General features: G+C 37.8%; 1 protein-coding gene across 1 annotated transcript; it reads right to left on the reverse strand.

Annotated features, from left to right (window-relative positions):
• Positions 1-8,956: 8,956 nt before the first annotated feature.
• Positions 8,957-13,387, reverse strand: LOC119676179. Its single transcript, XM_038087413.1, has one exon. It carries the CDS (start codon positions 13,385-13,387, stop codon positions 8,957-8,959), a length of 4,431 nt encoding a protein of 1,476 aa, XP_037943341.1.
• Positions 13,388-16,410: the final 3,023 nt, after the last annotated feature.

A 16,410-nucleotide genomic window follows, 5' to 3' on the forward strand; every position in this document is an offset into this window, starting at 1 on the left:
TGTATATTATTAGGCTGAAATATTTTTGTCAGGTTATTTGCGAAAGCTTCGGTTTTTTCCTCATTGCTTCTAGCCCTTTTACCATTGCTGTCTTTAAATGTTGGTGTGTAGGTAATGGGTTTCTTTAAGTATTTTGTCGCTTTCCACAATGAGTATTCTGATTTTTTGTCAGCTCCAAGTGATGAAATATAATTTTTAACTGACTCATTTTTGATGAGACGAATCTCAGCTTTTAAACGTTTAGTAGCTTCATTAAGCCTACTTTTATCTAGAGAAGATCGGGTTTGATGCCATCTTTTCCTTAGTTTCCTTTTTTCTTTTATTAGACTCATAATTTCCCTTGGATAGTTCTCCCCTACAGTTTTCCTTTTATATTCAGAAGTACTGCTCCAAGCCGCTCTTTGAATTTGCTTAATGAATTGATCATAGTCTCTTTCAAGTTCATCACAAGTGCTCAGTGGAGTTGAGAGGTTTACACTGTCTTTAAGTAACACTTTAAAAAGGCTCCAATCTGTAGATTTATTATTTAAGTGATATTATTATCGTATCACTTAAAGTTAAATATATTGGCGAATGGTCGGAGTGCAGATCTAAACCTTGTTTGATTTCCATGTAATTTGATGATATTTTTTTAGTGAGAAAGAAATCTATAAGATCAGGCAATTTATTTGGATCGGTCGGCCAGTAAGTTGGTTTTCCTGCTGAAATGAATTCGCATCCGGTTTCTATTGCAGCCTTATACAGTTCTCTTCCCTTTGTTGTTGTGATCCGTGAGCCCCAATGAGTGTGTTTTGCATTGAAATCTCCACCTACAATAAACTTGAATTTGTGTCTTCCTATTAGCTGTTTATATTCCTCTGCTGTAATGGTATGCCTTGGGGGACTGTAAATAGCAGTTATTGACAAAGGCTGATTATTTGTTTTTACAGTGACAGTTGTTGTTTGAAACATTTGAGTACTACATTTGTTTTCTTCATAATGATCTATGCTTTTTCGAATAATTACAGCACTTCCTCCTCTCGCACAGTTATCTGGATGTATAGTGTGATATATGAAATAATTCTTGAATGCTATAAAAGAGTGTGTAGTAAAATGTGTTTCGGACACAAGGCAAACATCGATTTGTTCCATTTTAAGTAATATTTCTAATTCTTCTTGGTGTTTTAACAGACCGTTCGCATTCCATGTCATAATTCTTAAGCAATTTTTCATTTTTTATTTTTTGAATTTTCGTTGAGTTTTTGATCTAGCTTAGTTAGTCGGACTTGTATTAGCTACTACCTCCTGCTTTTGAAGTTTATGCAGGATCTGTGTGAGTACATCTTCATTTTGTTTATTCGTACTAGAAGTGGCTATTGACTCCATATTGCTCGCATAGCTGACTTTACCATTACTCTTAACTGCTTGTGCATAAGATACATTTTGCTTTTTATTTCTAGTATGTGTGGAAAGTGGTTTTGGTTTGCTAATCAGTTCTTTATTTTGTTCCTTATTCGTTTATCTCTAATTTTTTGTAGTTCAATAGCTACAACACACCCTCTGTAGTTCGCAGGATGGTTTTCACCACAGTTGCAACACTTTGGTTGTTCGTTAGCATCTTTTATGCAATTAATAGTTAGGTGATTGCCTGTGCATTTAACACATCTCGGTATCCTGTTACAATAATTTTTAGTGTGGCCAAACCCCTGGCAGCTTTTACACTGTGGTATAAGTTTGGGAGACTTGACAGCTTCGATTTTGACTATTGAGTGAAAGAAAGCAAATGAAAATAAAAATAAAAGTAATAATAAAAATGTAATAAAATAATAATACAATAAAAAAAATATTTAATAATAATAAATATAATATATGAAATTAAAATTAAAAATTGAAAGTAAAATAACAAGCTATTAAGTATTAAGATGAACAAATTACCTTCAAATTGTTCACAGTTAAAAATCCAACTCTGAAAAGAGCTCAGGTCTGGAAACACTCACGACGCGTTCCAACCGTTCGGAACGATCGAACAACCGCGAGAAGAGAATTAATAAATCGTTTCTTTCGATTTGTAAATATGATTAATAGTAACAAGGTACTAATCACTTTTATTCACTAGCTCACGCTTTGATATTTATTATTAACTCGTTAAATCGTCACTATCGATAAAAAAATTATGCTGACTAAATATCAGCGTAACAGCACTTATTATTAGAAGACGCCGTTCTCGGCGCTTCGGCTAATTACAGATAAAAATTTAAAAGCGCTCTTCTCGGCACTTCGGTAAATTTCACTTAATTGGATAAAAAGGCGCTTTTCTCGGCGCTTCGGTAAAGCACACTTAACTTAATATAAAGGCGCTCTTCACGGCGCTTCGGATATTTTGCACTTATACATAAATGTTTAAGGCACTATTAACTTAATAACAACCCAACACTGCGGAGTTTAAAGAGTGACTGAGATCGTCAACCGATAAACCTTTCCTTTCCTTTTGTTGTTTATTACTGGAGTTGGTTGTATAATCACCTTTACTCCCTCTTGATGGCGAAATTTAGATGATTTCGCTACTAATGACGTGTGGTTTTTTTAATGTTAGGATGAGCAGGGTCTCAGATCAGCATATCTACTGGAATGAATGCTATTGTTTGATGCTTTTAGATTCGCCAGAGTGGGATTGTCATGGGAGTCCACTTTTTGGAAAAGTTTTTGAGCTCTTTCTTTGATGTGAGTGCTAATTGGTTTGATGTTAAGTTTCTTTTCAATTGTTCTGGCTCTGATGTACCAAGGAATCTTGAAGATTTTTTTTATTGCAGTGTTTTGGATTGATTGGATTTGTTTTATGTTTGTTTTATTTGTTTTGTTGAATGTTATACTGCCATAGGTTATAGATGGTAATATGATTTGTTTATATAACATTACTTTATTTTTTGTACTTAGTTTTTTATTGTTGTATAGTGGTTTGAGATGGGTTAATATCGCTGCTGCTTGCGATTTCTTACTTCGAATGTGTGCTTTCCACGTTAATCTTTTGTCTAGTATTATTCCTAGGTATTTGATTTGATCCGCTCATGTCACATCGGTACCATTGGCTCTAATATTGACCGGATTCTGACGGTGTTTTCTGGTGATGAAGACTGCCTCCGTTTTTTCATCGTTTATTTTTATTTTCCATTTGTGACAGTAATCGGATATTCTGTCAATGTGTTCTTATATGGTGTTGGAAACATAGTTGGCGTTGCGCCAAAAAAAGTACACGCAGGTGTCATCCGTGAACAACGCTAGTAAAGAAGGCCCGTATTTTGGAATATCGGCCGTATATATGTTGTATAAGAGGGGAGATAGCGGAGACCCCTGTGGGACTCCTGCCTCTATCTGCCTTGGTGATGATAACACTTTGTTGATTTTAACTTGGAATGAGCGATTCAACAAAAAGCTGCCTATCAGTTTGATAAATTTTGCATTTTCACGATTAATCCATCGTGCCAGATTTTGTCGAATGCTTTTGTAATGTCCAAGGAAACAATGCCCGTCGATTTCCTTCTGCCTAATGCATTATGGATATGTTGTACCATCCTGGCTAGTTGTAATTCGCATGAATGGTTTTCTTTGAAGCCATATTGAGCGAGAAATGGAGGGTGCGTGATAGACACAGATTTCAAGATTAAAATGGTTTTGGAGGAAAAGAGTGATGCCACAGGCCTCGAAAGAGGAGAGTTGAGGAATGCAGAGCTCGGAGAAAGCGAATGTGTCCCTAAGTAGAATTGCAACGCCCCCACCAGGACCCAACCTATCCATCCGGACGACACTCTAACCAGAGAAGCTGAGAGTGAAACCAGGATTGATTCTAGTGTCAGACACCGAGTTTAAATAAAACACGTCCGTTTGGTTAAGAGTGTCCAGTCAAAACAGAGTTTCATTTCTTTATTATATTTCTTACATTAATGCACTCCGAGAGCGTAACACTCATGAGAGCATGAAAAGATGCATAAAAGCAATGATACTAGAAGTAACAATCAAGCAATAAATAAAAGTAAAAATAACAAAAGAGTGACAGTTCGACCATCCTGATATTAACTCGTCCTCGAGTTTCAAGTTTACTATATGTTAATATCGTTATCTTCATCGTAGTCATCGTCGACTGTAGGAAATAATGAACACCATGGTTTCAGTTTGTCACTGCTAACGACTGTGCTATACCGGCGTTGTTTTCTTTGTTCACCCACCATGTCTCCAATGACATTCCTGTCAAATCGCAAAATTTTCTTCACTTCATATGGCCCGCGATATTTAATGCCAAGTTTTCTTGATTCGCCTGTGCTCGGAAGCGTTGCTTCAATAAGCACAAGATCACCTTCTTTATACGGTTGCGGAGTTTTATATTTAGCATCGAATCTAGCTTTCCAAAACTCACGTGCAGCCTTAATGTTCTTTTTAGCATCCTCACGACGCGCGCTTAATTCGTGAACATCGATATTGATATTTTCTTCTGTTACAGCAGCCAACAGTTTATTTCCACTGATGTCTTTTAACGGAAAATCGTAAATTAGTTCAATGGGTGAATATTTTGTTGTTGAATTTATTGTTGTATTTATCTTCCATTGTAAGCAACGAAGTTTTGTGTCCCAATCTTTTATATCTGATGACGTCTTTAAATAAGTGAGAATTGATTGATTCACACGTTCAGCAATACCATTAGCTCGTGGTGTGTGTACGGCAACTTTAATATGCTGAATATTGTTACTATTACAATAACCTTCGAACGCTGAGGATGTAAAAGCTGTACCTCTATCAGTAACGATTTTACTGGGAAGACCAAAATACAATGTTAGTTGATTAAGTGTTTCTAGTACAGGTTTGGTTTTCGTTGATTTAACAGCGACAGTTACAACATATCTAGTTACTGCATCCACGATCACTATGATATATTCATTACCACTGCAGCTTCTAATAAAAGGTCCTAGATGGTCCATATGTATTACCTCGAACGGCACCCTCGGCATCTCCATACCGTATAGTTGACATTCTTTCTTTGCTGTACTTCGATTATAACAACATTCAATGCATGATTTGATGTACCCCTTAACAAAATTTCGACATCGAGGAAACCAAAAATGTTGTTTAATACGTTTTATTGTGCCATCTACACCTGGATGACCAGCATCATCATGACAAAGTTTCACAATTCTCCATCGTATTCCTTTTGGTATGACCAGTAACTCTTTCCCATCATGATGTCTTCTATAGAGCCGATTTCCCTTTAAAATGAATTCCTTCTCATGCTGCTCTCGCTGTGTTGAATCGACACGTCCTTTTAAAATATCAATGATCTGTTGTAAATTTGCATCTTGCTGTTGCATTGTCAAAATCCAATCCTCATTCGAAATGTCAATCATCATTAAATTTGCAGATACATTATCAACTTCGCATGGCAGTTCAACAGGAGCTCGACTCATTGCGTCAACGTGAGCCATTAAATTACCTGGGCAATGACTTGACGTATAATCATATTCGAGCAATTTTAACAGCCATCTTGCGACTCGTGGAATCATTGGTGTTACTGTTTTAATACTGGAAATAGCTGAAAATATACATTCGAAAACGTTGACATGCTTCAACTACCGCTAAAACTTATGCTATAAAAAAATATGCTATGGGCTTTGATATTCCGTTATCTTCACGTTGCATTAATATCGCTGCAAGTCCAATACTGCTTGCGTCAGTATAAATTTCTTGTTCTTTATTAATGTCATATATTCCCAAAAGCGGCTCATTAGCTAACAATTCAATTAGTTTGAGGAAAGCATTTTCACATTCCAGTGACCATTTTAAAGCAATATTCTTTCTCGTTAACTGTGTTAACGGATGATCAATTTGTGCATAATTCTGAACAAATTTCCTGAAGTAACCTGTAAGTTCCAAGAAACGTCTGACTTCTGTTACATTTGTTGGTATAGGAAATTGTTTTATCGCAATGGTTTTAGTTATACCAGGTTTTATACCATTCTCGCCGACTTCATGACCTAAAAACGATACACTACCTTTCATAAAATAACATTTCGATAGGCGTAAGGTCAATCCTTCATTACGAATAATTTTCAAAAATTCTTCTTAATTCTCAAGCCCTTCTTGTGCTGTTTCAGATGCCACAATGACTTCATCAACATAACTAACCACCTTACCTCTCAGCGGTTCCATAAGTTTCATCATCATCTTTTGAAATACGGACGGAGCATTTTTGAGACCAAATGGCATTCGGTTAAACTCATAGTGCCCATTATGAGTGACGAACGCTGTCAGCTTTTTCGATGATTCAGCAATTTCAATCTGATAATAACCGGACATCATATCTAAAGTTGTGAAAAATCTTTTCCCAGCAAGAGTTGATAGAACCCCATCTACTGTAGGCATTGACCATGGCTGTTTTTCCGTTACAGCATTTAATGCCCTGTAGTCGATGCATAAACGATCGTCACCATTCGATTTCGGTACAAGAACAATAGGAGACGAGTATTCTGAAGTTGATGTTCGAATAATATTTAACTCTAATAATTCGTCAACAATTCGTTCCACAACACGTTGTTTAGGAATTGGTATGCTGTAAGGTTTTTTGTTATCGGCGTTGGAGATGTAACCGCAATCTCCATTTTCGTTGTTTTCGCCTTACCAAGTTCATTTAGATTTTCGCCAAAACAATCATAATAATTATTTAACAAATTACGCAACTCATTTTGTTCGTTTACCGATAAATTCTCGTTGCACTTAAAATTTTCGGGTGTTATCGCAAACCCTTGACAGTTTCCATTTTCAATCACAACGCGACATTTGGACAATAAGTCAATACCGATAATAACGTCATATGCCATTTAGCATTTCGCACTTGTACTTTTGTTCATCAATAGTTATTGACAACTTATCTGTCTTTTCGGAACACAAATATTCACCGCCGGCAAAACCGTTCAAAGTTTTCACACATTTTATTAGTTTGCATTTCAATATAATGGCTATATTACGCTTAATTATTGACACACCACTGCCTGAATCGATCAAAGCGTTACATAAGATATTGTTTATACATATTTGTTTAATTATAATACCAGGTTTTTCAATCGCATTTACTGGATTTCGTTTATTACACGTTTTTGTGTCATGGTTTCCTGAACACATTGAACAACGCGTCTTTCGTTGCGGTTTTGGACAATTTTTCGAAATGTGCCCATACTCCCGACAATTATAACAAACCGGTCCCGTTTTTACCACACGAGTTACACTGGAGTCACTGTTATTTTTATTCGGCATATATTGATTATCATTGTAACGTACTGCTGGTCTTCGTACGCTTACATTACTGTTCTGCAACGACCGCACAAAATCTGAGCAATTTTTAAATTGCATAGCAGATAATGTCTTCCGCAACCCGTCGTCATACAACCCGATGGTTACATATCTTATGACCACTTGGTCTTCGAGTTGTCCGCGGCGTCCAGTAGCTAACATTCGATAGTAGTACTCAACAACGCTTTCATTTTTTCTCTGCTGATTGCTCATTAACTGCATATGAATATCAGCAACATTTAAAACACACGGAAAATCATTTAAGAATGCACCCCAGCTACGAAATACTGGTTGCGAATCGATCCACAATTTTGCGGCACCTCTCAATTTACTTCTTATAGCAAATAGAACAATATGGTCATTCCACTGGTATGCATTCTTTAATTGCTCAACACTTTAAACAAACTGCACTGATGTGACGTCATTACTGTTGTTGTCGAATGACGGCAAAGCATCTATAATTTCTCTTATATTACAATAGTTACTCGCACTCTGCATTGCCATAGCAACATTCGAATTCATATTTGTTTCATACTGCATACGCAAATTGGTTTGATCTTGTCTGTTCTGCATGTACGGTGCGTATTCTGCTGACGTAGCAGCTACAGCTATGTTCGGCGCGTTCAACGGCGACTTTTGCACACACTCAGGGGTTTAAAGATTACTGGCGCCAACGTAGACGCATTAGGCATATTCATTACATGTGACGCTGGCAGAGGCCACACTGTACTTGTTGATGCACACGAATATTTGTTCATGTATTGGTTCGGTACAGTCATCGAAGGCAAAGAAACACTCACTGTATCAGTTGTAGTTGTAGTTTGACTTGTTGTATGTAGAGCAGTATTCGGCACAAAATATTTATTCGCATTTAATTCTGGCATCGACGTCGCCACCGCATTGATAGGCTATATTAATGACTCCAATGTCCGCTGGAGACGCAATACTTCGGCTTTCAATTCCAAAACGGTGGTGTTTTCGTTTGCCGTATTAACATCGGCGACACTTTGTTTCTCCTGATCATTATGTTCATGCAATTGCGTTTTCAAATTACTTTCCTTTACCGAAGGAAAATCATCCAAGTCAATTGCATTTCCCATTGTGTTCGAATCCATTATTTTCACTAATAACTGTCTACACTTATTACCATTAAATTATTATTTGCACTCTTTATTTTAAATCCCACTTCTGAATTTGTCAGACACCGAGTTTAAATAAAACACGTCCGTTTGGTTAAGAGTGTCCAGTCAAAACTGACTTTCATTTCTTTATTATATTTCTTACATTAATGCACTCCGAGAGCGTAACACTCATGAGAGCATGAAAAGATGCATGTTAGACAATAGGCAATAATTTTTGTTTTAATAAATAAAACTTCATATATTATAAATTTGTGTAATATTTATTTAGAATAGTTGATGTTGTGCCGATGTGGCAATGGTGTGTTGTGTACTGTATACTGTGTACTATGTACTATGCACTGTGTTATATACTATGGACTGTGTTCTGTATTATATTATGTGTTAAAAAGTTGATGTTGCTACTGCGGCACAATGTAGACGACTGACTGGCTTGGCATTTGTTACTTGACATTTGTTGAGCTGTCATCACGAATTTTGCTCTGCACGCAGGGTTGCATTTATAAATGTCATTCATGGCTTACTAACATTCCACCACCCGGTGAATCCTGCGGAGGATTCACAAACTCCAGAGCGGCTAGCTTAGCGGCAGGACGCCGTATAATACCATGGCTTGTTCGTACATTAGCATTCCGTACTTGTCCATCTTTGGCGGTGATGACATCAAGGATACGGCCCATTTTCCATTGACTTCTTGGCAGACTGGAGTCACATATTATTACCAACTGACCGGACTGTAGCGGCTTTACTTCCTTGTGCCATTTTGGACGCTTCAATAATTGCGGCAAATATTCATTTATCCAACGTTTCCAGAATCGATTTTTAAGGTTTTGTGCAATTCGGCATTGTTTGCGTAAGCAAATCTTCTTTTCGTCTTCACATGGCGTTTGAGTGGAATTTAAACATCCCAGTAGAAAATGATTAGGAGTAATCGGTTCCGGACTCTCGGCTGTAAGAGGTATGTCCGTTAACGGTCGACTATTAATTATATTTTCTGCTTCTATTAGTACGCTGCAAAAGGTATCAAGACGAGGTGCTTCCTCCTTTAACACTCGATGTAATATTCGTTTTGTACATTGGACAAGACGTTCCCAACATCCACCGGCTGATGGATTAGCAGGACTGTTGAAATTCCATTCCACACCAGTTTTACCAGTTTCTTGTTGTATAGCGTCAAAATCTAACAATCTCTCCTGTTTTTTAAGTTTTGACTGTGCTCCTATGAAATTTGTTCCATTGTCGCTTCTGATGCGAACAGGCACTCCACGACGGTTAACAAAATTCTTCAGGCAAAGTAGAAAGGCATCTGTTGATAAATCAGTAGAAATTTCGAGATGTATGGCACGTGTAGTAAGGCATGTAAATAGCGCAATCCATCTCTTCTCACGGCGTCGTCCAATTGTTACAAAGAATGGACCACAATAATCTGTTCCAGTATATGTGAATGGTCGGACATATGGCGTAAGGCGATCAGGTGGTAACTGACCCATCAATGGCACTGCTGGCGTAGATTTGTCACGTATGCATACCGGGCAATTTCTTTTAACTGTATTTAGCAAGGAATGACAGTTTGGTATCCAAAACCGTTGACGCATTTCGTTTATAGTTAACTTACTGTTTTGATGATGATTCTTTCTATGGTAATGATCCATGACTAGTAAGGCGATATTGTGATTGTGTGGTAAGATTATTGGATGGCGTGCGGAATCGGGCAAACAATAGGCGGCATCAATTCTTCCGTTAATACGTAATACTCCTTGATCATCTAATTTTGGTGTTAATTGAATCAGTTGACTGGACTTAGGCAATTCTTTCTGGTTTTGTAGAGCATTAATTTCTATCTTGTAAAGTTCATATTGAACTTGACGACATATATAATTTTCAGCGGCTATAAGCTCTTTTGGTATTAACTCTCCCTTATATCGCTGTTTCAGTTTTAAATTGTTGACGAATCGTAGAATCCAAGCTATTACACGAACTAGTTTTGTGAATGTTGAATACCGTTTCATATCAATGAGTGATCTATTATTAGCTATTAACAGACATTTCTTTGTGCATTCTTCTACTGCGCTGTGTAGTGAATACATTTGCGTTGGTTCTTTAGGCCATTCGCTTTCGTTTGCGAACAAAAAGGCAGGACCCTTTATCCATCGTGAATCGTTTTCGAGCATTTGCGATGGTTTAATTTTTGTGGCCTCGTCGGCTATATTGACTGCTGATGGTACCCAACGCCACTGTTTTGGTAGGGTACTGCTGAAGAGCTCTGCTATACGATTGGCGACAAACTGTTTATAATCACGTTTTGTTGAACGTATCCAAAGTAAAACGGTTTTTGAATCACTCCAAAATGTGGTGCTACTCACCTTTCGATCAAGGCATTTCTCCACTGCAATTTTAAGACGGCTACCCAACACTGCGGCTTGTAATTCTAAACGTGGCACGGTTGTTTCTTTCTTCGGTGCACATCTGGACTTGGCTGCTACAAAGGCGACATCAATATTGTTACCTTGTTTCATACGTAGATATGCTACTGCGGCATATGCAGTATCACTGGCGTCCACAAAAACATGGAATTGTAGTTCTTGTGCGGTTGAATATAATGGCGAAAAACATCGCAGTACAACTATATGACTGACTTTCTGAAATCCTGACCACCATTTACTCCATTGTGTGGCAAGTTGGTGAGGTAAAACATCGTCCCACTCAATTTGCAGCTTCCATGTAGCCTGGAGTAATATTTTAACGTCGATCGTAACATTAGCCAACAAACCAAATGGATCATAAATAGCCATAGCTAATCCCAGTAATTCTCTCTTCGTCGGCGGACGTTTACCATCTAAAACAGCACGTGGGATCTTTGCAAACTTAAAGTGAAACTCTAGTACGTCATCCTTTGAATTCCAAAACATGCCTAAAATTTTATCGGTTTTAGGCTGATGCTCCATGTTAATAACATCGGATGGTGTGGCGGCATTGTTATTTAACTGATTCTGCAATTCTTTATGATTTGATACAAAATTTCTTAGATGAAAACCGGCGGCGGTGTTAATGGCGATTGCCTCCTTGACAACTAAATTGGCTTCTTCAACGTTATCGAAACTGATAACAAGATCATCAACATACGTATTATCTGTAATGGCCTTAACGCCCTTAGGCATAGTTGCTTCGAAACGAGTGGCGTTTATATTTTTAATATGTTCTGCACAGCAAGGTGAACAGGCTGCACCAAATATCATAGAAGTCATCGTATAAACTTGTATTTGATTCGACTGATAGCTGTGTCTCCATAAGAATCTCTGCGAATTTCTGTCAGATGCTCTTATTTTGATTTGCGAAAACATCTCTTGGATATCACCTGCGACAGCGATTCGACGTTGACGAAATTTATACATGATAGTCATCAAAGGTTGTGCACGTTCAGGTCCTTTAAGTAAAACAGAGTTTAAAGAGACAGCTGTCACGGCAGCTGCTGCATCGAATACAATGCGTAATTTTTGTGGCTTATTTGGATTAATTACTCCAAAATGCGGCAAATACCATGTAGAAGGACTGTTGCGTTCTGCCTCTTCTGGTGTTAGTAGTTGAACATAACCCTTGTTTATGTACTTGCACATTTCCTTTCTATAGTTGTCAGCATATCTTTCATCACTACGCATTTTTTGTTCGACATTTAACAATCTACGTTTGGCCATTTCATAACTAGGCGGTAAGTGGATGTTGTCTTCTTTCCACAATAATCCAACTTCATATCGTTCACCGATATTTTTTACAGTGTCTTCAAGAATTTTTCTAGCTCGACTATCCTCTGTAGATTCAAATAAGGTGCTAGTATTTTTTATGCCCAAACTATCTAGTTCAAAGTATTCTTTTACTAGTTGATGTAATTTTATGTCATATGTTTTACGCATATGTAAGACATTAATAATGGGATTGACATTATATTGTGTCGGTCCATAGGCAACCCAACCTAACTTGGTGGCAGCGGCAATAGGTTCACTAGAACCGGCATAAATTGTCTGTTTGGCTACGCTTAGCATGCTGTGGTCCAGACCAATTAATAAACAAGGCTTAATGTCTGCATAACTTTCAATTGGCAAATGAGATAGATGATTGTATCGACCTTTGTCGAAGGATTGTTTCGGCAAATCCAAATTTCTGGCAGTATACACGTTCTTTAATTGATACGTTGTACATTCATTTACACGTTTAACTTCTAAGTTTATGACACGAGATTCTTCGGTAGTCTCCTTTTGGTTGTACCATTGCAATGTAAGTGGCACAGCGAGACCATTGACTCCAAGTTGTTCGGCAACATCTTCCTCAAGCAGCGTTACAGACGAACCTTCATCAAACATTGCATAGACTGTTGTGGTTGTTCGAGGGCCGCTTACGACAACTGGTAGAATTTTGAATAAGCAAGTATTAAGGTTTTTATGACAATTAAGTAAATGCTCGCGTCTGTTCTGAGTAATTGACGTAGAGGCTACCTCAGTCGATGATGACGTAGAAGTAGACGTGACTGGTGGCATTGTTTTGATGGCTTTGGCAGCTGACTGATGAAGCAGTTGATGATGCATACGTCTGCATTCATCAATTCCACATTCACGTTTAGACCGGCATTCCATTAGGCTGTGACCTCGTTGGAGACAACTGAAACATAGACGACTCTCTTTGACAAATTCCCATCTACTGGGTATACTAAGCGACTTGAATTGGCGACATGAACTTAACTTGTGACCTTCAGTACATTTGGTGCAAAACATCTGTTGTTCATCATTTTGTTGACTATTAAGTTTTGATTTTGTGTTGTTGTGAAGTACACGACGTGTAACATTTTGATTAAAATTTCCTGCAACAGCTGGGGACTGGTAGGTGACGGAACGCACGTTCCCCGAAGACGGCTGACTATAACGTTGAAATATTGGTAGGACTGATGGCATCACACTTACGACCTTTACAAGGTCACTTAACCATTCCGCAAACATCTCGATATTGGGAAATTGAAGCATACTAGTGGCATACCGACTCCATTCAAATTGTTTTGATGGTGGTAATTTTAATATTAGTTGTTCCAATAACATCGGATTCGTCAGATGATGAGTGCAATTAGCTGCCTTGAAAAATGCAACTATATTGCGCACTTGATTGGAGAAATCAATTACGCCTTCAAGACGGCTTTCATAAATAATTGGAAACTGTTGTATTTTCTGCATTTGCGCTCGTATTAATACCTCAGGACGACCAAAATTAAATTCTAACTCTTGTAGTACTTGTGGCACATTATCAGGAAATATAAGCAATGATGACACAACGCGTTTAGCATTACCGTGCAAGGCCTTGTGCAGTCTTATTAAATTTTGACGATTATTATATTTAAACTCACCAGTAGTATCTCTGTAACTGGCTCTAAATAAAGGCCAATCCTCTGGATTACCATCAAAATTTGGCAATGGATATAATTTTGTAGCTGCATTGTCTACGAATGAAATCAGGTGTGGCGCTGCGGATTGATATGGTAACGATACATTAACCGGAGACTGCTGTGGATATTGTGAGGATTCTACATTGCCCATGACAAAGGATGTAGACTCCGACGGCGGCGGCATATTTGATTCAGCAAGATTAACTGGTAACGTATTGACGACAGCAAAATTTGTTTGGTTATGTTCGACAGCTGCGGCAGCGGCGACGGTGACGTTTTGTTGTACAGGCATTCTTAAGCTATGAGCGGCGGCGGTGCTCGTGCTAGACATTCTGATTTCATTTCTAATTTGTTGATTATCTCGACGTAATTCCTTAACGGTATCATTTAGGCTATTTATACTGGCAAATAAGGCGGCTAGTTGATTCTGCGAAATGCTGCAGTTTAACGAATCTTCTTGATTTTCTTTGGCGTCACTCATCTCTACTAGTGTATTGTCTAAAATGTCTGAGTTTAAGGCTACACTATTTTCTTTTTCCTTTTCATTCACTTTCTTTCGCGTCATCATTTTTAATTTTCTATGTACATGTACAAATAACGGGATACGAACAAATTAAACTTGTATACATACAATTCCGCGAAAAACCACACATTAAACTTATATACACGCACACGCATTAAACTTGTACACATACGAGTTACGCGTAGCAACAACTTTTTAAACTTGTTAGACAATAGGCAATAATTTTTGTTTTAATAAATAAAACTTCATATATTATAAATTTGTGTAATATTTATTTAGAATAGTTGATGTTGTGCCGATGTGGCAATGGTGTGTTGTGTACTGTATACTGTGTACTATGTACTATGCACTGTGTTATATACTATGGACTGTGTTCTGTGTTATATTATGTGTTAAAAAGTTGATGTTGCTACTGCGGCACAATGTAGACGACTGACTGGCTTGACATTTGTTACTTGACATTTGTTGAGCTGTCATCACGAATTTTGCTCTGCACGCAGGGTTGCATTTATAAATGTCATTCATGGCTTACTAACAATGCATAAGAGCAATGATACTAGAAGTAACAATCAAGCAATAAATAAAAGTAAAAATAACAAAAGAGTGACACTAGTTTCAACTGCCAGGAAAATATCAGGATTTCCATGCTTTAGGAAGTTTAGGAAGACTTCACTATCTAGTTCAAAGTATTCTTTTACTAGTTGATGTAATTTTATGTCATATGTTTTACGCATATGTAAGACATTAATAATGGGATTGACATTATATTGTGTCGGTCCATAGGCAACCCAACCTAACTTGGTGGCAGCGGCAATAGGTTCACTAGAACCGGCATAAATTGTCTGTTTGGCTACGCTTAGCATGCTGTGGTCCAGACCAATTAATAAACAAGGCTTAATGTCTGCATAACTTTCAATTGGCAAATGAGATAGATGATTGTATCGACCTTTGTCGAAGGATTGTTTCGGCAAATCCAAATTTCTGGCAGTATACACGTTCTTTAATTGATACGTTGTACATTCATTTACACGTTTAACTTCTAAGTTTATGACACGAGATTCTTCGGTAGTCTCCTTTTGGTTGTACCATTGCAATGTAAGTGGCACAGCGAGACCATTGACTCCAAGTTGTTCGGCAACATCTTCCTCAAGCAGCGTTACAGACGAACCTTCATCAAACATTGCATAGACTGTTGTGGTTGTTCGAGGGCCGCTTACGACAACTGGTAGAATTTTGAATAAGCAAGTATTAAGGTTTTTATGACAATTAAGTAAATGCTCGCGTCTGTTCTGAGTAATTGACGTAGAGGCTACCTCAGTCGATGATGACGTAGAAGTAGACGTGACTGGTGGCATTGTTTTGATGGCTTTGGCAGCTGACTGATGAAGCAGTTGATGATGCATACGTCTGCATTCATCAATTCCACATTCACGTTTAGACCGGCATTCCATTAGGCTGTGACCTCGTTGGAGACAACTGAAACATAGACGACTCTCTTTGACAAATTCCCATCTACTGGGTATACTAAGCGACTTGAATTGGCGACATGAACTTAACTTGTGACCTTCAGTACATTTGGTGCAAAACATCTGTTGTTCATCATTTTGTTGACTATTAAGTTTTGATTTTGTGTTGTTGTGAAGTACACGACGTGTAACATTTTGATTAAAATTTCCTGCAACAGCTGGGGACTGGTAGGTGACGGAACGCACGTTCCCCGAAGACGGCTGACTATAACGTTGAAATATTGGTAGGACTGATGGCATCACACTTACGACCTTTACAAGGTCACTTAACCATTCCGCAAACATCTCGATATTGGGAAATTGAAGCATACTAGTGGCATACCGACTCCATTCAAATTGTTTTGATGGTGGTAATTTTAATATTAGTTGTTCCAATAACATCGGATTCGTCAGATGATGAGTGCAATTAGCTGCCTTGAAAAATGCAACTATATTGCGCACTTGATTGGAGAAATCAATTACGCCTTCAAGACGGCTTTCATAAATAATTGG

Source organism: Teleopsis dalmanni, chromosome 2 (genome assembly GCF_002237135.1).
Source record: "Teleopsis dalmanni isolate 2A chromosome 2, ASM223713v2, whole genome shotgun sequence".
Lineage (NCBI taxonomy): Eukaryota > Metazoa > Arthropoda > Insecta > Diptera > Diopsidae > Teleopsis > Teleopsis dalmanni.

What these genes read in the sequence shown, in the direction of transcription:
- LOC119676179 (XM_038087413.1), bottom strand. Translation starts at nt 13,387, where the DNA reads ATGCCATCAGTCCTACCAATATTTCAACGTTATAGTCAGCCGTCTTCG.